The sequence below is a fragment of the Engystomops pustulosus genome, chromosome 7 (assembly GCF_040894005.1).
Source record: "Engystomops pustulosus chromosome 7, aEngPut4.maternal, whole genome shotgun sequence".
Lineage (NCBI taxonomy): Eukaryota > Metazoa > Chordata > Amphibia > Anura > Leptodactylidae > Engystomops > Engystomops pustulosus.
The window spans coordinates 3330322-3354664 of NC_092417.1; the positions used below are offsets into that span (position 1 = coordinate 3330322).

Consider the following 24343-nt stretch of genomic DNA (forward strand, 5'->3'; position numbering starts at 1 on the left):
ATCTTCTATCCCCCCCTGTATCATCTCTATCTGCCGTATCCTGTATCTTCTATCCCCCCCTGTATCATCTCTATCTGCCGTATCCTGTATCTTCTATCCCCCCTGTATCATCTCTATCTGCCGTATCCTGTATCTTCTATCCCCCCCTGTATCATCTCTATCTGCCGTATCCTGTATCTTCTATCCCCCCCCTGTATCATCTCTATCTGCCGTATCCTGTATCTTCTATCCCCCCCTGTATCATCTCTATCTGCTGTAACCTGTATCTTCTATCCCCCCTGAATCATCTCTATCTGCCGTATCCTGTATCTTCTATCCCCCCTTAATCATCTCTATCTGCTGTATCCTGTATCTTCTTTCCCCCCCTGTATCATCTCTATCTGCCGTATCCTGTATCTTCTATCCCCACTGTATAATCTCTATCTGCGGTATCCTGTATCTTCTATCCCCCCCTGTATCATCTCTATCTGCCGTATCCTGTATCCTCTATCCCCCCCTGTATCATCTCTATCTGCCGTATCCTGTATCTTCTATCCCCCCCCCTGTATCATCTCTATCTGCTGTATCCTGTATCTTCTTTCCCCCCCTGTATCATCTCTATCTGCCGTATCCTGTATCTTCTATCCCCCCCCCCTGTATAATCTCTATCTGCTGTATCCTGTATCTTCTTTCCCCCCCTGTATCATCTCTATCTGCCGTATCCTGTATCCTCTATCCCCCCCTGTATCATCTCTATCTGCCGTATCCTGTATCTTCTATCCCCCCCCCTGTATCATCTCTATCTGCTGTATCCTGTATCTTCTATGCCCCCCCCTGTATCATCTCTATCTGCCATATCCTGTATCTTCTATCCCCCCTGTATCATCTCTATCTGCCGTATCCTGTATCTTCTATCCCCCCTGTATCATCTCTATCTGCCGTATCCTGTATCTTCTATCCCCCCCCCTGTATCATCTCTATCTGCTGTATCCTGTATCTTCTATGCCCCCCCCTGTATCATCTCTATCTGCCGTATCCTGTATCTTCTATCCCCCCTGTATCATCTCTATCTGCCGTATCCTGTATCTTCTATCCCCTCCTGTATCATCTCTATCTGCTGTATCCTGTATCTTCTATCCCCCCCTGTATCATCTCTATCTGCCGTATCCTGTATCTTCTATCCCCCCCCTGTATCATCTCTATCTGCCGTATCCTGTATCTTCTATCCCCCCCTTTATCATCTCTATCTGCTGTATCCTGTATCTTCTATCCCCCCCCTGTATCATCTCTATCTGCTGTATCCTGTATCTTCTATCCCCCCCCTGTATCATCTCTATCTGCTGTATCCTGTATCTTCTATCCCCCCCTGTATCATCTCTATCTGCTGTATCCTGTATCTTCTATCCCCCCCTGTATCATCTCTATCTGCTGTATCCTGTATCTTCTACCCCCCCTGTATCATCTCTATCTGCTGTATCCTGTATCTTCTATCCCCCCCTGTATCATCTCTATCTGCTGTATCCTGTATCTTCTATCCCCCCTGAATCATCTCTATCTGCCGTATCCTGTATCTTCTATCCCCCCCAGTATCATCTCTATCTGCCGTATCCTGTATCTTCTATCCCCCCTGTATCATCTCTATCTGCTGTATCCTGTATCTTCTATCCCCCCCTGTATCATCTCTATCTGCCGTATCCTGTATCTTCTACCCCCCCCTGTATCAACTCTATCTGCCGTATCCTGTATCTTCTATCCCCCCCTGTATCATCTCTATCTGCCGTATCCTGTATCTTCTATCCCCCCAGTATCATCTCTATCTGCCGTATCCTGTATCTTCTATCCCCCCCTGTATCATCTCTATCTGCTGTATCCTGTATCTTCTATCCCCTCCTGTATCATCTCTATCTGCCGTATCCTGTATCTTCTATCCCCCCCCCTGTATCATCTCTATCTGCCGTATCCTGTATCTTCTATCCCCCCCCTGTATCATCTCTATCTGCCGTATCCTGTATCTTCTATCCCCCCCCTGTATCATCTCTATCTGCCGTATCCTGTATCTTCTATCCCCCCCCCTGTATCATCTATATCTGCCGTATCCTGTATTTTCTATCCCCCCCTGTATCATCTCTATCTGCCTTATCCTGTATCTTCTATCCCCCCCTGTATCATCTCTATCTGCCGTATCCTGTATCTTCTATCCCCCCCTGTATCATCTCTATCTGCCGTATCCTGTATCTTCTATCCCCCCCACCTGTATCATCTCTATCTGCCGTATTCTGTATCTTCTATCCCCCCCTGTATCATCTCTATCTGCCGTATCCTGTATCTTCTATCCCCCCATGTATAATCTCTATCTGCCGTATCCTGTATCTTCTATCCCCCCCAGTATCATCTCTATCTGCCGTATCCTGTATCTTCTATCCCCCACCTGTATCATCTCTATCTGCCGTATCCTGTATCTTCTATCCCCCCCAGTATCATCTCTATCTGCCGTATCCTGTATCTTCTATCCCCCACCTGTATCATCTCTATCTGCTGTATCCTGTATCTTCTATCCCCCCCTGTATCATCTCTATCTGCCGCATCCTGTATCTTCTATCCCCCACCCTGTATCATCTCTATCTGCCGTATCCTGTATCTTCTATCCCCCCCCCCTGTATCATCTCTATCTGCTGTATCCTGTATCCTCTATCCCCCCAGTATCATCTCTATCTGCTGTATCCTGTATCTTCTATCCCCCCCCTTTATCATCTCTATCTGCTGTATCCTGTATCTTCTATCCCCCACCTGTATCATCTCTATCTGCTGTATCCTGTATCTTCTATCCCCCCTGTATCATCTCTATCTGCTGTATCCTATATCTTCTATCCCCCCCTGTATCATCTCTATCTGCCGTATCCTGTATCTTCTATCCCCCCCTGTATCATCTCTATCTGCCGTATCCTGTATCTTCTACCCCCCCCGGTATCATCTCTATCTGCTGTATCCTGTATCTTCTATCCCCCCCCTGTATCATCTCTATCTGCTGTATCCTGTATCTTCTATCCCCCCCTGTATCATCTCTATCTGCCGTATCCTGTATCTTCTATCCCCCCACCTGTATAATCTCTATCTGCCGTATCCTGTATCTTCTATCCCCCCCTGTATCATCTCTATCTGCCGTATCCTGTATCTTCTATCCCCCCCTGTATAATCTCTATCTGCCGTATCCTGTATCTTCTACCCCCCCCTGTATCATCTCTATCTGCTGTATCCTGTATCTTCTATCCTCCCCCTGTATCATCTCTATCTGCCGTATCCTGTATCCTCTATCCCCCCCTGTATCATCTCTATCTGCCGTATCCTGTATCTTCTATCCTCCCCCCCTGTATCATCTCTATCTGCCATATCCTGTATCTTCTACCCCCCCCTGTATCATCTCTATCTGCCGTATCCTGTATCTTCTATCCCCCCCTGTATCATCTCTATCTGCCGTATCCTGTATCTTCTATCCCCCCCTGTATCATCTCTATCTGCCGTATCCTGTATCTTCTATCCTCCCCCTGTATCTTCTCTATCTGCCGTATCCTGTATCTTCTATCCCCCCCTGTATAATCTCTATCTGCCGTATCCTGTATCTTCTATCCCCCCTGTATAATCTCTATCTGCTGTATCCTGTATCTTCTATCCCCTCCTGTATCATCTCTATCTGCCGTATCCTGTATCTTCTACCCCCCCAGTATCATCTCTATCTGCCGTATCCTGTATCTTCTATCCCCCCCTGTATCATCTCTATCTGCTGTATCCTGTATCTTCTATCCCCCCCTGTATCATCTCTATCTGCCGTATCCTGTATCTTCTATCCCCCCCTGTATCATCTCTATCTGCTGTATCCTGTATCTTCTATCCCCCCTGTATAATCTCTATCTGCTGTATCCTGTATCTTCTATCCCCTCCTGTATCATCTCTATCTGCCGTATCCTGTATCTTCTATCCCCCCCTGTATCATCTCTATCTGCTGTATCCTGTATCTTCTATCCCCCCCTGTATCATCTCTATCTGCCGTATCCTGTATCTTCTATCCCCCCCTGTATCATCTCTATCTGCCGTATCCTGTATCTTCTATCCCCCACCTGTATCATCTCTATCTGCTGTAGCCTGTATCTTCTATCCCCCCCCTGTATCATCTCTATCTGCCGTATCCTGTATCTTCTATCCCCCCCTGTATCATCTCTATCTGCCGTATAATGTATGTGCTATCCCCCCCTGTATCATCTCTATCTGCTGTATCCTGTATCTTCTATCCCCCCCTGTATCATCTCTATCTGCTGTATCCTGTATCTTCTATCCCCCCCTGTATCATCTCTATCTGCCGTATCCTGTATCTTCTATCCCCCCTGTATAATCTCTATCTGCCGTATCCTGTATCTTCTATCCCCCCCTGTATCATCTCTAACTGCCATATCCTGTATTTTCTACCCCCCCCCTGTATCATCTCTATCTGCCGTATCCTGTATCTTCTATCCCCCCCTGTATCATCTGTATCTGCCGTATTCTGTATCTTCTATCCCCCCCAGTATCATCTCTATCTGCTGTATCCTGTATCTTCTATCCCCCCCTGTATCATCTCTATCTGCCGTATCCTGTATCTTCTATCCCTCCCCCTGTATCATCTCTATCTGCCGTATCCTGTATCTTCTATCCTCCCCCTGTATCTTCTCTATCTGCCGTATCCTGTATCTTCTATCCCCCCCTGTATTATCTCTATCTGCCGTATCCTGTATCCTCTATGCCCCCCTGTATCATCTCTATCTGCCGTATTCTGTATCTTCTATCCCCCCCAGTATCATCTCTATCTGCCGTATCCTGTATCTTCTATCCCCCCCCGTATCATCTCTATCTGCTGTATCCTGTATCTTCTATCCCCCCCCCTGTATCATCTCTATCTGCCGTATCCTGTATCTTCTATCCCCCCCTGTATCATCTCTATCTGCCGTATCCTGTATCTTCTATACCCCCCTGTATCATCTCTATCTGCCGTATCCTGTATCTTCTATCCCCCCTGTATCATCTCTATCTGCCGTATCCTGTATCTTCTATCCCCCCCTGTATCATCTCTATCTGCCGTATCCTGTATCTTCTATCCCCCCCCTGTATCATCTCTATCTGCCGTATCCTGTATCTTCTATCCCCCCCTGTATCATCTCTATCTGCTGTAACCTGTATCTTCTATCCCCCCTGAATCATCTCTATCTGCCGTATCCTGTATCTTCTATCCCCCCCAGTATCATCTCTATCTGCCGTATCCTGTATCTTCTATCCCCCCTGTATCATCTCTATCTGCCGTATCCTGTATCTTCTATCCCCCCCTGTATCATCTCTATCTGCCGTATCCTGTATGTGCTATCCCCCCCTGTATCATCTCTATCTGCTGTATCCTGTATCCTCTATCCCCCCCTGTATTATCTCTATCTGCCGTATCCTGTATCTTCTATCCCCCCCTGTATCATCTCTATCTGCTGTATCCTGTATCTTCTATCCCCCCTTAATCATCTCTATCTGCCGTATCCTGTATCTTCTATCCCCCCCAGTATCATCTCTATCTGCCGTATCCTGTATCTTCTATCCCCCCTGTATCATCTCTATCTGCCGTATCCTGTATCTTCTATCCCCCCCTGTATCATCTCTATCTGCCGTATCCTGTATGTGCTATCCCCCCCTGTATCATCTCTATCTGCTGTATCCTGTATCTTCTATCCCCCCTGTATCATCTCTATCTGCCGTATCCTGTATCTTCTATCCCCCCCTGTATCATCTCTTTCTGCCGTATCCTGTATCTTCTATCCCCCCCTGTATCATCTCTATCTGCCGTATCCTGTATCTTCTATCCCCCCCTGTATCATCTCTATCTGCCGTATCCTGTATCTTCTATCCCCCCCTGTATCATCTCTATCTGCTGTATCCTGTATCCTCTATCCCCCCCTGTATCATCTCTATCTGCCGTATCCTGTATCTTCTATCCCCCCCTGTATCATCTCTATCTGCCGTATCCTGTATCTTCTATCCCCCCCTGTATCATCTCTATCTGCTGTATCCTGTATCTTATATCCCCCCCTGTATCATCTCTATCTGCCGTATCCTGTATCTTCTATCCCCCCCTGTATCATCTCTATCTGCTGTATCCTGTATCTTCTATCCCCCCCCTGTATCATCTCTATCTGCCGTATCCTGTATCTTCTATCCCCCCCTGTATCATCTCTCTCTGCTGTATCCTGTATCTTCTATCCCCCCTGTATCATCTCTATCTGCTGTATCCTGTATCTTCTATCCCCCCCTCCTGTATCATCTCTATCTGCCGTATCCTGTATCTTCCATCCTCCCCCTGTATCATCTCTATCTGCTGTATCTTCTATCCCCCCCTGTATCATCTCTATCTGCCGTATCCTGTATCTTTTATCCCCCCCTGTATCATCTCTATCTGCCGTATCCTGTATCTTCTATCCCCCCCTGTATCATCTCTATCTGCCGTATCCTGTATCTTCTATCCCCCCCAGTATCATCTCTATCTGCTGTATCCTGTATCTTCTACCCCCCCCTGTATCATCTCTATCTGCCGTATCCTGTATCTTCTATCCCCCCCTGTATCATCTCTATCTGCCGTATCCTGTATCTTCTATCCCCCCCTGTATCATCTCTATCTGCTGTATCCTGTATCTTCTATCCCCCCCTGTATCATCTCTATCTGCCGTATCCTGTATCTTCTATCCCCCCCTGTATCATCTCTATCTGCTGTATCCTGTATCTTCTATCCCCCCTGTATCATCTCTATCTCCTGTATCCTGTATCTTCTTTCCCCCCCTGTATCATCTCTATCTGCTGTATCCTGTATCTTCTTTCGCCCCCTGTATCATCTCTATCTGCCGTATCCTGTATCCTCTATCCCCCCCTGTATCATCTCTATCTGCCGTATCCTGTATCTTCTATCCCCCCCCCTGTATCATCTCTATCTGCTGTATCCTGTATCTTCTTTCCCCCCCTGTATCATCTCTATCTGCTGTATCCTGTATCTTCTATCCCCCCCTGTATCATCTCTATCTGCCGTATCCTGTATCTTCTATCCCCCCCTGTATCATCTCTATCTGCCGTATCCTGTATCTTCTATCCCCCCCTGTATCATCTCTATCTGCCGTATCCTGTATCTTCTATCCTCCCCCTGTATCATCTCTATCTGCCGTATCCTGTATCTTCTATCCCCCCCTGTATCATCTCTATCTGCCGTATCCTGTATCTTCTATCCTCCCCCTGTATCATCTCTATCTGCCGTATCCTGTATCTTCTATCCCCCCCTGTATCATCTCTATCTGCTGTATCCTGTATCTTCTATCCCCCCCTGTATCATCTCTATCTGCCGTATCCTGTATCTTCTATCCTCCCCCTGTATCATCTCTATCTGCCGTATCCTGTATCTTCTATCCCCCCCTGTATCATCTCTATCTGCTGTATCCTGTATCTTCTTTCCCCCCCTGTATCATCTCTATCTGCCGTATCCTGTATCTTCTATCCCCACTGTATAATCTCTATCTGCGGTATCCTGTATCTTCTATCCCCCCCAGTATCATCTCTATCTGCCGTATCCTGTATCCTCTATCCCCCCCTGTATCATCTCTATCTGCCGTATCCTGTATCTTCTATCCCCCCCCCTGTATCATCTCTATCTGCTGTATCCTGTATCTTCTTTCCCCCCCTGTATCATCTCTATCTGCCGTATCCTGTATCTTCTATCCCCCCCCCTGTATAATCTCTATCTGCTGTATCCTGTATCTTCTTTCCCCCCCTGTATCATCTCTATCTGCCGTATCCTGTATCCTCTATCCCCCCCTGTATCATCTCTATCTGCCGTATCCTGTATCTTCTATCCCCCCCCCTGTATCATCTCTATCTGCTGTATCCTGTATCTTATATGCCCCCCCCCTGTATCATCTCTATCTGCCGTATCCTGTATCTTCTATCCCCCCCTGTATCATCTCTATCTGCTGTATCCTGTATCTTCTATCCCCCCCTGTATCATCTCTATCTGCTGTATCCTGTATCTTCTATCCCCCCCCTGTATCATCTCTATCTGCTGTATCCTGTACCTTCTATCCCCCCCTGTATCATCTCTATCTGCTGTATCCTGTATCTTCTATCCCCCCCTGTATCATCTCTATCTGCTGTATCCTGTATCTTCTACCCCCCCTGTATCATCTCTATCTGCTGTATCCTGTATCTTCTATCCCCCCCTGTATCATCTCTATCTGCTGTATCCTGTATCTTCTATCCCCCCTGAATCATCTCTATCTGCCGTATCCTGTATCTTCTATCCCCCCCAGTATCATCTCTATCTGCCGTATCCTGTATCTTCTATCCCCCCTGTATCATCTCTATCTGCTGTATCCTGTATCCTCTATCCCCCCCTGTATCATCTCTATCTGCCGTATCCTGTATCTTCTATCCCCCCCTGTATCATCTCTATCTGCCGTATCCTGTATCTTCTATCCCCCCCTGTATCATCTCTATCTGCCGTATCCTGTATCTTCTATCCCCCCCTGTATCATCTCTATCTGCTGTATCCTGTATCTTCTATCCCCCCCCTGTATCATCTCTATCTGCCGTATCCTGTATCTTCTATCCCCCCCTGTATCATCTCTATCTGCTGTATCCTGTATCTTCTATCCCCCCTGTATCATCTCTATCTGCTGTATCCTGTATCTTCTATCCCCCCCTCCTGTATCATCTCTATCTGCCGTATCCTGTATCTTCCATCCTCCCCCTGTATCATCTCTATCTGCTGTATCTTCTATCCCCCCCTGTATCATCTCTATCTGCCGTATCCTGTATCTTTTATCCCCCCCTGTATCATCTCTATCTGCCGTATCCTGTATCTTCTATCCCCCCCTGTATCATCTCTATCTGCCGTATCCTGTATCTTCTATCCCCCCCAGTATCATCTCTATCTGCTGTATCCTGTATCTTCTACCCCCCCCTGTATCATCTCTATCTGCCGTATCCTGTATCTTCTATCCCCCCCTGTATCATCTCTATCTGCTGTATCCTGTATCTTCTATCCCCCCCTGTATCATCTCTATCTGCCGTATCCTGTATCTTCTATCCCCCCCTGTATCACCTCTATCTGCTGTATCCTGTATCTTCTATCCCCCCTGTATCATCTCTATCTCCTGTATCCTGTATCTTCTTTCCCCCCCTGTATCATCTCTATCTGCTGTATCCTGTATCCTCTATCCCCCCCTGTATCATCTCTATCTGCCGTATCCTGTATCTTCTATCCCCCCCCCTGTATCATCTCTATCTGCTGTATCCTGTATCTTCTTTCCCCCCCTGTATCATCTCTATCTGCCGTATCCTGTATCTTCTATCCCCCCCTGTATTATCTCTATCTGCCGTATCCTGTATCTTCTATCCCCCCCTGTATCATCTCTATCTGCTGTATCCTGTATCTTCTATCCTCCCCCTGTATCATCTCTATCTGCCGTATCCTGTATCTTCTATCCCCCCCAGTATCATCTCTATCTGCCGTATCCTGTATCTTCTATCCCCCACCTGTATCATCTCTATCTGCCGTATCCTGTATCTTCTATCCCCCCCAGTATCATCTCTATCTGCCGTATCCTGTATCTTCTATCCCCCACCTGTATCATCTCTATCTGCTGTATCCTGTATCTTCTATCCCCCCCTGTATCATCTCTATCTGCCGCATCCTGTATCTTCTATCCCACACCCTGTATCATCTCTATCTGCCGTATCCTGTATCTTCTATCCCCCCCCCCTGTATCATCTCTATCTGCTGTATCCTGTATCCTCTATCCCCCCAGTATCATCTCTATCTGCTGTATCCTGTATCTTCTATCCCCCCCCTTTATCATCTCTATCTGCTGTATCCTGTATCTTCTATCCCCCACCTGTATCATCTCTATCTGCTGTATCCTGTATCTTCTATCCCCCCTGTATCATCTCTATCTGCTGTATCCTATATCTTCTATCCCCCCCTGTATCATCTCTATCTGCCGTATCCTGTATCTTCTATCCCCCCCTGTATCATCTCTATCTGCCGTATCCTGTATCTTCTACCCCCCCCGGTATCATCTCTATCTGCTGTATCCTGTATCTTCTATCCCCCCCCTGTATCATCTCTATCTGCTGTATCCTGTATCTTCTATCCCCCCCTGTATCATCTCTATCTGCCGTATCCTGTATCTTCTATCCCCCCACCTGTATAATCTCTATCTGCCGTATCCTGTATCTTCTATCCCCCCCTGTATCATCTCTATCTGCCGTATCCTGTATCTTCTATCCCCCCCTGTATAATCTCTATCTGCCGTATCCTGTATCTTCTACCCCGCCCTGTATCATCTCTATCTGCTGTATCCTGTATCTTCTATCCTCCCCCTGTATCATCTCTATCTGCCGTATCCTGTATCCTCTATCCCCCCCTGTATCATCTCTATCTGCCGTATCCTGTATCTTCTATCCTCCCCCCCTGTATCATCTCTATCTGCCATATCCTGTATCTTCTACCCCCCCCTGTATCATCTCTATCTGCCGTATCCTGTATCTTCTATCCCCCCCTGTATCATCTCTATCTGCCGTATCCTGTATCTTCTATCCCCCCCTGTATCATCTCTATCTGCCGTATCCTGTATCTTCTATCCTCCCCCTGTATCTTCTCTATCTGCCGTATCCTGTATCTTCTATCCCCCCCTGTATAATCTCTATCTGCCGTATCCTGTATCTTCTATCCCCCCTGTATAATCTCTATCTGCTGTATCCTGTATCTTCTATCCCCTCCTGTATCATCTCTATCTGCCGTATCCTGTATCTTCTACCCCCCCAGTATCATCTCTATCTGCCGTATCCTGTATCTTCTATCCCCCCCTGTATCATCTCTATCTGCTGTATCCTGTATCTTCTATCCCCCCCTGTATCATCTCTATCTGCCGTATCCTGTATCTTCTATCCCCCCCTGTATCATCTCTATCTGCTGTATCCTGTATCTTCTATCCCCCCTGTATAATCTCTATCTGCTGTATCCTGTATCTTCTATCCCCTCCTGTATCATCTCTATCTGCCGTATCCTGTATCTTCTATCCCCCCCTGTATCATCTCTATCTGCTGTATCCTGTATCTTCTATCCCCCCCTGTATCATCTCTATCTGCCGTATCCTGTATCTTCTATCCCCCCCTGTATCATCTCTATCTGCTGTATCCTGTATCTTCTATCCCCCCTGTATAATCTCTATCTGCTGTATCCTGTATCTTCTATCCCCTCCTGTATCATCTCTATCTGCTGTATCCTGTATCTTCTATCCCCCCCTGTATCATCTCTATCTGCTGTATCCTGTATCTTCTATCCCCCCCTGTATCATCTCTATCTGCCGTATCCTGTATCTTCTATCCCCCCTGTATAATCTCTATCTGCCGTATCCTGTATCTTCTATCCCCCCCTGTATCATCTCTAACTGCCATATCCTGTATTTTCTACCCCCCCCTGTATCATCTCTATCTGCCGTATCCTGTATCTTCTATCCCCCCCTGTATCATCTCTATCTGCCGTATTCTGTATCTTCTATCCCCCCCAGTATCATCTCTATCTGCTGTATCCTGTATCTTCTATCCCCCCCTGTATCATCTCTATCTGCCGTATCCTGTATCTTCTATCCCTCCCCCTGTATCATCTCTATCTGCCGTATCCTGTATCTTCTATCCTCCCCCTGTATCTTCTCTATCTGCCGTATCCTGTATCTTCTATCCCCCCCTGTATTATCTCTATCTGCCGTATCCTGTATCCTCTATGCCCCCCTGTATCATCTCTATCTGCCGTATTCTGTATCTTCTATCCCCCCCCAGTATCATCTCTATCTGCCGTATCCTGTATCTTCTATCCCCCCCCGTATCATCTCTATCTGCTGTATCCTGTATCTTCTATCCCCCCCCCTGTATCATCTCTATCTGCCGTATCCTGTATCTTCTATCCCCCCCTGTATCATCTCTATCTGCCGTATCCTGTATCTTCTATCCCCCCCTGTATCATCTCTATCTGCCGTATCCTGTATCTTCTATCCCCCCTGTATCATCTCTATCTGCCGTATCCTGTATCTTCTATCCCCCCCTGTATCATCTCTATCTGCCGTATCCTGTATCTTCTATCCCCCCCCTGTATCATCTCTATCTGCCGTATCCTGTATCTTCTATCCCCCCCTGTATCATCTCTATCTGCTGTAACCTGTATCTTCTATCCCCCCTGAATCATCTCTATCTGCCGTATCCTGTATCTTCTATCCCCCCCAGTATCATCTCTATCTGCCGTATCCTGTATCTTCTATCCCCCCTGTATCATCTCTATCTGCCGTATCCTGTATCTTCTATCCCCCCCAGTATCATCTCTATCTGCCGTATCCTGTATCTTCTATCCCCCCCTGTATCATCTCTATCTGCCGTATCCTGTATCTTCTATCCCCCCCTGTATCATCTCTATCTGCTGTAACCTGTATCTTCTATCCCCCCTGAATCATCTCTATCTGCCGTATCCTGTATCTTCTATCCCCCCCAGTATCATCTCTATCTGCCGTATCCTGTATCTTCTATCCCCCCCTGTATCATCTCTATCTGCCGTATCCTGTATGTACTATCCCCCCCTGTATCATCTCTATCTGCTGTATCCTGTATCCTCTATCCCCCCCTGTATTATCTCTATCTGCCGTATCCTGTATCTTCTATCCCCCCCTGTATCATCTCTATCTGCTGTATCCTGTATCTTCTATCCCCCCTTAATCATCTCTATCTGCCGTATCCTGTATCTTCTATCCCCCCCAGTATCATCTCTATCTGCCGTATCCTGTATCTTCTATCCCCCCTGTATTATCTCTATCTGCCGTATCCTGTATCTTCTATCCCCCCCTGTATCATCTCTATCTGCCGTATCCTGTATGTGCTATCCCCCCCTGTATCATCTCTATCTGCTGTATCCTGTATCTTCTATCCCCCCTGTATCATCTCTATCTGCCGTATCCTGTATCTTCTATCCCCCCCTGTATCATCTCTTTCTGCCGTATCCTGTATCTTCTATCCCCCCCTGTATCATCTCTATCTGCCGTATCCTGTATCTTCTATCCCCCCCTGTATCATCTCTATCTGCCGTATCCTGTATCTTCTATCCCCCCCTGTATCATCTCTATCTGCTGTATCCTGTATCCTCTATCCCCCCCTGTATCATCTCTATCTGCCGTATCCTGTATCTTCTATCCCCCCCTGTATCATCTCTATCTGCCGTATCCTGTATCTTCTATCCCCCCCTGTATCATCTCTATCTGCTGTATCCTGTATCTTATATCCCCCCCTGTATCATCTCTATCTGCCGTATCCTGTATCTTCTATCCCCCCCTGTATCATCTCTATCTGCTGTATCCTGTATCTTCTATCCCCCCCCCTGTATCACCTCTATCTGCCGTATCCTGTATCTTCTATCCCCCCCTGTATCATCTCTCTCTGCTGTATCCTGTATCTTCTATCCCCCCTGTATCATCTCTATCTGCTGTATCCTGTATCTTCTATCCCCCCCTCCTGTATCATCTCTATCTGCCGTATCCTGTATCTTCCATCCTCCCCCTGTATCATCTCTATCTGCTGTATCTTCTATCCCCCCCTGTATCATCTCTATCTGCCGTATCCTGTATCTTTTATCCCCCCCTGTATCATCTCTATCTGCCGTATCCTGTATCTTCTATCCCCCCCTGTATCATCTCTATCTGCCGTATCCTGTATCTTCTATCCCCCCCAGTATCATCTCTATCTGCTGTATCCTGTATCTTCTACCCCCCCCTGTATCATCTCTATCTGCCGTATCCTGTATCTTCCATCCTCCCCCTGTATCATCTCTATCTGCTGTATCTTCTATCCCCCCCTGTATCATCTCTATCTGCCGTATCCTGTATCTTCTATCCCCCCCAGTATCATCTCTATCTGCCGTATCCTGTATCTTCTATCCCCCCTGTATCATCTCTATCTGCCGTATCCTGTATCTTCTATCCCCCCCTGTATCATCTCTATCTGCCGTATCCTGTATGTACTATCCCCCCCTGTATCATCTCTATCTGCCGTATCCTGTATCTTCTATCCCCCCCTGTATCATCTCTATCTGCCGTATCCTGTATCTTCTATCCCCCCCTGTATCATCTCTATCTGCTGTATCCTGTATCTTCTATCCCCCCCTGTATCATCTCTATCTGCCGTATCCTGTATCTTCTATCCCCCCCTGTATCATCTCTATCTGCTGTATCCTGTATCTTCTATCCCCCCCTGTATCATCTCTATCTCCTGTATCCTGTATCTTCTTTCCCCCCCTGTATCATCTCTATCTGCTGTATCCTGTATCTTCTTTCGCCCCCTGTATCATCTCTATCTGCCGTATCCTGTATCCTCTATCCCCCCCTGTATCATCTCTATCTGCCGTATCCTGTATCTTCTATCCCCCCCCCTGTATCATCTCTATCTGCTGTATCCTGTATCTTCTTTCCCCCCCTGTATCATCTCTATCTGCTGTATCCTGTATCTTCTATCCCCCCCTGTATCATCTCTATCTGCCGTATCCTGTATCTTCTATCCCCCCCTGTATCATCTCTATCTGCCGTATCCTGTATCTTCTATCCCCCCCTGTATCATCTCTATCTGCCGTATCCTGTATCTTCTATCCTCCCCCTGTATCATCTCTATCTGCCGTATCCTGTATCTTCTATGCCGTATCCTGTATCTTCTATCCCCCCCTGTATCATCTCTATCTGCTGTATCCTGTATCTTCTATCCTCCCCCTGTATCATCTCTATCTGCCGTATCCTGTATCTTCTATCCCCCCCTGTATCATCTCTATCTGCTGTATCCTGTATCTTCTATCCCCCCCTGTATCATCTCTATCTGCCGTATCCTGTATCTTCTATCCCCCCCTGTATCATCTCTATCTGCCGTATCCTGTATCTTCTATCCCCCCCTGTATCATCTCTATCTGCCGTATCCTGTATCTTCTATCCTCCCCCTGTATCATCTCTATCTGCCGTATCCTGTATCTTCTATCCCCCCCTGTATCATCTCTATCTGCCGTATCCTGTATCTTCTATCCTCCCCCTGTATCATCTCTATCTGCCGTATCCTGTATCTTCTATCCCCCCCTGTATCATCTCTATCTGCTGTATCCTGTATCTTCTATCCCCCCCTGTATCATCTCTATCTGCCGTATCCTGTATCTTCTATCCTCCCCCTGTATCATCTCTATCTGCCGTATCCTGTATCTTCTATCCCCCCCCTGTATCATCTCTATCTGCTGTATCCTGTATCTTCTTTCTCCCCCTGTATCATCTCTATCTGCCGTATCCTGTATCTTCTATCCCCACTGTATAATCTCTATCTGCGGTATCCTGTATCTTCTATCCCCCCCTGTATCATCTCTATCTGCCGTATCCTGTATCCTCTCTCCCCCCCTGTATCATCTCTATCTGCCGTATCCTGTATCTTCTATCCCCCCCCCTGTATCATCTCTATCTGCTGTATCCTGTATCTTCTTTCCCCCCCTGTATCATCTCTATCTGCCGTATCCTGTATCTTCTATCCCCCCCCCCTGTATCATCTCTATCTGCTGTATCCTGTATCTTCTTTCCCCCCCTGTATCATCTCTATCTGCCGTATCCTGTATCCTCTATCCCCCCCTGTATCATCTCTATCTGCCGTATCCTGTATCTTCTATCCCCCCCCCCTGTATCATCTCTATCTGCTGTATCCTGTATCTTCTATGCCCCCCCCTGTATCATCTCTATCTGCCGTATCCTGTATCTTCTATCCCCCCCTGTATCATCTCTATCTGCTGTATCCTGTATCTTCTATCCCCCCCTGTATCATCTCTATCTGCTGTATCCTGTATCTTCTATCCCCCCCCTGTATCATCTCTATCTGCTGTATCCTGTATCTTCTACCCCCCCTGTATCATCTCTATCTGCTGTATCCTGTATCTTCTATCCCCCCCTGTATCATCTCTATCTGCCGTGTCCTGTATCTTCTATCCCCCCCTGTATCATCTCTATCTGCTGTATCCTGTATCTTCTATCCCCCCCTGTATCATCTCTATCTGCTGTATCCTGTATCTTCTATCCCCCCCTGTATCATCTCTATCTGCCGTATCCTGTATCTTCTATCCCCCCCTGTATCATCTCTATCTGCTGTATCCTGTATCTTCTATCCCCCACCTGTATCATCTCTATCTGCTGTATCCTGTATCTTCTATCCCCCCCCTGTATCATCTCTATCTGCCGTATCCTGTATCTTCTATCCCCCCCCTGTATCATCTCTATCTGCCGTATCCTGTATCTTCTATCCCCCCCCCTGTATCATCTCTATCTGCCGTGTCCTGTATCTTCTATCCCCCCCTGTATCATCTCTATCTGCTGTATCCTGTATCTTCTATCCCCCCCCTGTATTATCTCTATCTGCCTTATCCTGTATCTTCTACCCCCCCCCTGTATCATCTCTATCTGCCGTATCCTGTATCTTCTATCCCCCCCCTGTATCATCTCTATCTGCCGTATCCTGTATCTTCTATCCCCCCCCTGTATCATCTCTATCTGCCATATCCTGTATCTTCTATCCCCCCCTGTATCATCTCTATCTGCCGTATCCTGTATCTTCTATCCCCCCCCTGTATCATCTCTATCTGCCGTATCCTGTATCTTCTATCCCCCCTGTATCATCTCTATCTGCTGTATCCTGTATCTTCTATCCCCCCCTGTATCATCTCTATCTGCTGTATCCTGTATCTTCTATCCCCCCTGTATCATCTCTATCTGCTGTATCCTGTATCTTCTATGCCCCCTGTATCATCTCTATCTGCCGTATCCTGTATCTTCTATCCACCCCCTGTATCATCTCTATCTGCTGTATCCTGTATCTTCTATCCCCCCTGTATCATCTCTATCTGCCGTATCCTGTATCTTCTATCCCCCCTGTATCATCTCTATCTGCCGTATCCTGTATCTTCTATCCCCCCCTGTATCATCTCTATCTGCTGTATCCTGTATCTTCTATCCCCCCTGTATAATCTCTATCTGCCGTATCCTGTATCTTCTATCCCCCCTGTATAATCTCTATCTGCCGTATCCTGTATCTTCTATCCCCCCCTGTATCATCTCTATCTGCCGTATCCTGTATCTTCTATCCCCCCCTGTATCATCTCTATCTGCTGTATCCTGTATCTTCTATCCCCCCTGTATCATCTCTATCTGCCGTATCCTGTATCTTCTATCCCCCCCTGTATCATCTCTATCTGCCGTATCCTGTATCTTCTACCCCCCCCCTGTATCATCTCTATCTGCTGTATCCTGTATCTTCTATCCCCCCCTGTATAATCTCTATCTGCCGTATCCTGTATCTTCTATCCCCCCCGTATCATCTCTATCTGCCGTATCCTGTATCTTCTATCCCCCCCTGTATCATCTCTATCTGCCGTATCCTGTATCTTCTATCCCCCCTGTATAATCTCTATCTGCCGTATCCTGTATCTTCTACCCCCCCGTATCATCTCTATCTGCTGTATCCTGTATCTTCTATCCCCCACTGTATCATCTCTATCTGCCGTATCCTGTATCTTCTATCCCCCCCGTATCATCTCTATCTGCCGTATCCTGTATCTTCTATCCCCCCCTGTATCATCTCTATCTGCCGTATCCTGTATCTTTTATCCCCCTTGTATAATCTCTATCTGCCGTATCCTGTATCTTCTATCCCCCCCTGTATCATCTCTATCTGCCGTATCCTGTATCTTCTATCCTCCCCCCTGTATCATCTCTATCTGCCGTATCCTGTATCTTCTATCCCCCCCTGTATCATCTCTATCTGCCGTATCCTGTATCTTCTACCCCCCCCTGTATCATCTCTATCTGCCGTATCCTGTATCTTCTATCCCCCCCTGTATCATCTCTATCTGCCGTATCCTGTATCTTCTATCCCCCCACCTGTATAATCTCTATCTGCCGTATCCTGTATCTTCTATCCCCCCCCTGTATCATCTCTATCTGCCGTATCCTGTATCTTCTATCCCCCCTGTATCATCTCTATCTGCCGTATCCTGTATCTTATATCCTCCCCCGTATCATCTCTATCTGCCGTATCTTGTATCTTCTATCCCCCCTGTATCATCTCTATCTGCTGTATCCTGTATCTTCTATCCCCCCCCTGTATCATCTCTATCTGCCGTATCCTGTATCTTCTATCCTCCCCCGTATCATCTCTATCTGCTGTATCCTGTATCTTCTATCCCCCCCCCTGTATCATCTATATCTGCCGTATCCTGTATTTTCTACCCCCCCCCTGTATCATCTCTATCTGCCGTATCCTGTATCTTCTATCCCCCCCTGTATCATCTCTATCTGCTGTATCCTGTATCTTCTATCCCCCCTGTATCATCTCTATCTGCTGTATCCTGTATCTTCTATCCCCCCCTGTATCATCTCTATCTGCCGTATCCTGGATCTTCTATCCCCCCCTGTATCATCTCTATCTGCCGTATCCTGTATCTTCTATCCCCCCCGTATAATCTCTATCTGCCGTATCCTGTATCTTCTATCCCCCCCAGTATCATCTCTATCTGCCGTATCCTGTATCTTCTATCCCCCCCCCCCTGTATCATCTCTATCTGCTGTATCCTGTATCTTCTATCCCCTCCTGTATCATCTCTATCTGCCGTGTCCTGTATCTTCTACCCCCCCCCTGTATCATCTCTATCTGCCGTATCCTGTATCTTCTATCCTCCCCTGTATCATCTCTATCTGCTGTATCCTGTATCTTCTATCCTCCCCTGTATCATCTCTATCTGCCGTATCCTGTATCTTCTATCCTCCCCTGTATCATCTCTATCTGCCGTATCCTGTATCTTCTATCCCCCCCCTGTATCATCTCTATCTGCCGTATCCTGTATCTTCTATCCCCCCCGTATCATCTCTATCTGCCGTATCCTGTATCTTCTATCCCCCCCTGTATCATCTCTATCTGCCGTATCCTGTATCTTCTATCCCCCCTGTATCATCTCTATCTGCTGTATCCTGCATCTTCTATCCCCCCCTGTATCATCTCTATCTGCCGTATCCTGTATCTTCTATCCCCCCTCCTGTATCATCTCTATCTGCCGTATCCTGTATCTTCTACCCCCCCCTGTATCATCTCAATCTGCCGTATCCTGTATCTTCTATCCCCCCCCTGTATCATCTCTATCTGCCGTATCCTGTATCTTCTATCCCCCCCTGTATCATCTCTATCTGCCGTATCCTGTATCTTCTATCCCCCCCCCTGTATCATCTCTATCTGCCGTATCCTGTATCTTCTATCACACATAGTCACCTGAACAAGAGCGTCAGAGACATTCACCTGAACGAGAATGTCAGAGACAGTCCCTGGAATGAGAGTGTCAGAGGCAGTCACCGTAATGAGAGTGTCAGAGACAGACAGTCACTGATAAAATTGTTTATAAAAAAAGGGACGGTTAGTGACAGAGATGAGACTATAGATACATATAAAATATTATTTGTTAACCCGTTCTATTTTGTTATAGCTAAAAGCAGTTATTTATTATCACTGGCAATGCAGGGAGCTACAGCTAGTGTATATATGTCCAGACCAGACGACACCAGAGTCTGGGATCAGTTCAATGCATCATGTCCAAGTCCCCTCCATTCCCTTCCCCCCACCAACCTAACACCTACACCACAACACTAACTTGGGATAGAGTCACATTTTTGAGCCCTGAAAGCTGTATGCCCAGATGGACTCCCAGCTGACAAGTCGGCCAACCGAGCAACCACCGGTCCCGGCCACCCAGGCCTCTGAATCCTCTTGTCTCCCATTCCTGGAAGAAAGGCCAAAACCATCCCCTACAGGAGTATACCCACGGAGGAGCCCATCCCCTGCAGGAGTATACCCACGGAGGAGCCCATCCCCTGCAGGAGTATACCCACGGAGGAGCCCATCCCCTGCAGGAGTATACCCACGGAGGAGCCCATCCCCTGCAGGAGTATACCCACGGAGGAGCCCATCCCCTACAGGAGTATACCCACGGAGGAGCCCATCCCCTGCAGGAGTATACCCACGGAGGAGCCCATCCCCTGCAGGAGTATACCCACGGAGGAGCCCTCTCTTTCCAGAGGTTAGAAACATTGATCTTAAAGGAAATCTACCATCAAAAATTTCATCTTGATAAACCATGGACACTTACTCATAGATCCAGGCACCGTGACTGTGGGAATCTTCTTACATTTGTTATCCATGGCCTCGTTCCTGATAAAATCAACTTTTAAAATATAATAATTAGCCAGAGGGGTTCTGGAACCTGATCCAAGGACAGCAAGTACCCCTTCCAGTTACCAGCCCTGCCCTGCTCCACTGCCTCCCGGACACAAAGCATAGCACTAAATGTACTGCGGCCTGGAACAGAGCAGTGCTGGGTCCCCGAAAGGAGCCGGGGCACAAACTGCACCAGCCAATTAAACAGCACCTTTGCCAAAACCTTTCTGTCCGTATTTAGAAGCGCTATGGGCCGCCAGTTCTCAATACGAGATCGGTCCTTACCCTTTGACAGGATGATCAGGGCTGACCTCCTCATTGACTTTGGCAGAGCGCCCGAGGAAAGACACTCATTGAATACCTCAGTCAAGAGGGGAACCAAGGCGTCCTTAAATGTCTTATAGAACTCAGATGTTAAGCCATCCGGAGCCGGCGATTTCTTGAGGGTGAGCCCTTCAATCTCCCGGCTGACTTCCTCCTCCCTAATCCTTTAGTGATGAGTCTACTCCTGGCTCAGAGACAGTTTCAGCCAGGAAAGCCGACATCACATCCCGATCTAGATCCTTCCTGCCCAAGAGGTGCGAGTAGAAGGATCTGACGACCTCCAGGATTAGAATAGTTGCATAATCTCTATTATTACATCTGTGGGGCTGCTCTGAAGGGGCTGGCGAGGGCTGTTACACCCTTTATGTACAGGTATATGGTGCGTTACACCCCGGCAGGTAACATGTGATCAGATTCTGTTCTGAGGAGCTCACAATTTTTACTTGTTCCATTGTAATACCTATACTATGACATTGGGGGTGCCATACACAGGACATGGTGCACCCTATAGAAGAGGTCATCTCTGGGTTGTGACCTTCCATGGTCCTGACTGGCTTCTTCCTTTCCTCTTCCAGTTCCCATCCAGCAGCCATGGCCTATCTCCTGAGCGCCATCCGCAGGATCATCGACACCTTCCACCGCTACAGCTGCCGCAGCGGCCCTTGCGATAAACTGGACAAGGCGCAATTCAAGAGCCTCATCCAGACGGAGTTTGCAGAAGTGATTGAGGTAAGATCCTACATGGAGGTTCCCAGCACTTTGTGCTTCGGAGCTGCTCGTGAAGCAGAGGCGTCTTTTTTGGATTTCCATGAATTACAATGAAGGATAGACCCGGGAGGGAGTGGCTATTACTAGACAGGTCCGCTCTACTTCTTAGATCCTGTGTTTACTGCCTTCTGCCCCTCAGGGAATGATTAAAGAACAACTGTAAAGTATAAAAACTTTTGCCTGGCTCTGCATTAAGCTAAAATAAGCAATTCTCTAATTTACACTCATGAACCACCTGCAGCCACTTGCCTGCTAGCAGGGCTTTTACCTTGTCCCCCTGGCTGCTCTCCCTGCCTTTGTTATCGTGGTCGCCATGGGAATCCATATCTGTAGCTGGAGCGGAGGGTGGGTGGGATCTTGTTGGGAGGGGCCCTAGCAGAGGTGCGGCTCCCAAACTGTAGCTGCTGGGTGCAGGAGAATATCAGTCCTGATAATTACTGGCAACATGAAAAAATGATGTCACGCGCATGTGACTGAGCTCAGGCCCCACATCAGTTCTAGATCCTGCACACACAACGCATTGTATAGACAGCGACCCCTCTCTGTACAGGAAAGGGTGGTCCACAGCTTCCATAAAGTATAATGGCAGGGAGGGGGAAACACCCCTGCCAATGCATTTCCAGGCTGGTAGTTGATAATAGCGCCCTCCTCAGGTCAGGAGCTGTTGATCACCTCTCTAGAAAGGTTCTGGAATCTGAATCTTATGTAATTGCAGCTGTAGATTCTGCCTGGCAAGGCAACAGTTAAATACAATGATGTGGCTGTGCAACATCCCCCACCGGGGCCTAGCCTTTTCTCGGGCCTGGAGGCAGCCGGGGCCCGCAGTACCTGAGTGGCTGGCGGTGGCGGCCTAAGCACGCTGTTGTCACGGTGCTTGGTACGGGGGAACCGGAGGGCTGTCCTACAGCCTGGCAGGTCTCCAGCAGGGTGGTGTTGGCAAGAAATGATGAGGGAGAGGCTGCTATAGCGGATCTCCCTGGGGCAACCCTTTAGTGTCCAGAGTGTGAGTCTCTGTGTAGTGGACAGGGTGCCGGTGATGAAGGCAGCCGTATTAGCAGGGACCAGACGGAGACAGAGGTTGAACGAAAACAACTTACAGTTCTTTATTGGAACCGTCAGGAACTGCAGCAACGTGCCTTTAACAGAGTGGTGGAGTGCTGAGATGCATTTGGAGGGAGCCACAGGAGATAGATCGCCAGCCTGGATATAGAGGGTAGGCCAGGAGGCAGCTGTGTCCTAATAGGAAGCTTCAGCTTGTCCTGTGGGGCTTCAGGTATCACCTTTAGAGGTAAGATGATACCCCTTTTCCTCACTACACTAACTCTAATCTATTACTCCACTCTTCAGAGGCAGGGGCTAGGCTCTTCCTGCTCTGGTATGGGCTAGACTGAGATTACGCACTAACTGAGCTGGTCTCTTCTCTATAACTCACTGAGCTGGTCCTCTGGAACTGAGCTCTAGAAGTTCTGATCTGAGCTGAGCTCAGACTAAGCTGTTCTCTGGAACTGAGCCCAGACTAAAAGCTCTGGAACATTCCTGGCCAGGGGGTTTTGTAACTTCCCCTTGGTCAGGTGGTGGCTGCTCCTCCAATCACATCTCAGCTTACATAGGACCGGATGTAATACAGATCATTGGATGATAGAACTTACATCACACAAAAGTTAACTTCTGCCTTGCCAGGCAGGATTCACCACTGCAATATCCCCTATGTCCTATAAGGACCATGTAGTGTAATGTTGTGACATCTTGTGGGGCGTATTCGCAAACACTCCCTCGCCTTGCATCGGCGAGGGTGTTGCAGCTGTATTGTTAGCTGGAAGGTGATTGGAGAGGAGCCACCACCTGACCAGGGGGGGGGGGTATATAACCCCTGCTGGGTGAGAGGACATGGTCTTCTGGTGAGCGCACGGCAGTCCCAGAACTGATGGTTCTCAGACAAATAGCAGACTGGTGATATCTGTGATATTCCAAATCACAGAAAACCACAAAAATTGTGTAATCAGATATAGTTACCTTGCAGAAGTATACAATCTAAAATTGTCTCAAAGGGCATAATCGTCTGCTGTCCATTTGCCAATTCGTAACTCAGACATATTTCGCTTACGGGCTGGGGTGGGAGGTGGCAGGTAAATATGTTGTCCCTATGGGGTCCCCTTTAACCCCCGCCCTGACAAGAGCAGTCTACAGCTTTCCCTGTAAAAAAATAGCCTGCCCCCTATACACGCCCATTACCCTGACGCATTTCGTCCTCTGGCTCCTCAAAGGGAATAAAGTGCATCGATGCTGGTACTGGCCATCCATCGGGGTGGCATAGCATGGGCCAGACATCCAGTGGCTTGCAGGTCAAATCGGGCTTATCGTAGGCTACACCCTGGTGAAAAAACTGCTCATCTCCAGTTCTGGGGGTGGACTAGGAGATACAATATCCGGCTGGCGTTCCGTTTGTGCCAGATAGATGGTACTTCCGCCTCTTCAAGTCTAAAGCCCCACCCCCTTATGTATCTGATTGGGCGGACCCCCCTATACAGTTGCTCCTATAGGCCCAGCACGTCCACATCGGGACGCAACTGCCCCGAGTAAATATCTTTAGATCCAGAGATAATATGATAACAAGGTCCGACCATATCTCTAAATTATACCCATTATCCGTGCGATGTGTCTATATAAAGAGACCCCCTTCCAGTAGAGGAGACCTAGAATTACATTACACATAAAGTTAGAGAGAAATCGAGCGTTTACGAGGTCACACATCCAATTGCCACCAACAGCCGGATGACAATCCTGGCATATACATCTGCGTCTTTATAGGGGGTGACATAACTGGGAGGCTTTTGTAGGGGGCTGTGCTGGCCTCAAGATCAGTAAATTTAAAGGAATGGTGTAAAAACCAATTGGTCATTGAGGCCATTGGGAGAGATGGTATCCAATGTAA

The 24343-nt window shown here is 47.6% G+C and overlaps 1 protein-coding gene across 1 annotated transcript in view; it reads left to right on the top strand.

Moving 5' to 3' along the window:
- Window positions 1-24343, top strand: part of LOC140069129 (protein S100-A1-like) — a 47971-nt gene that overhangs the window by 14583 nt on the left and 9045 nt on the right. Inside the window, exon 2 of the mRNA XM_072114492.1 lies at window positions 21219-21372. Within this exon, the coding sequence (XP_071970593.1) occupies window positions 21235-21372 (138 nt within the window). The 5' untranslated portion in view covers window positions 21219-21234. The remainder of the gene's footprint in view (window positions 1-21218; window positions 21373-24343) is intronic.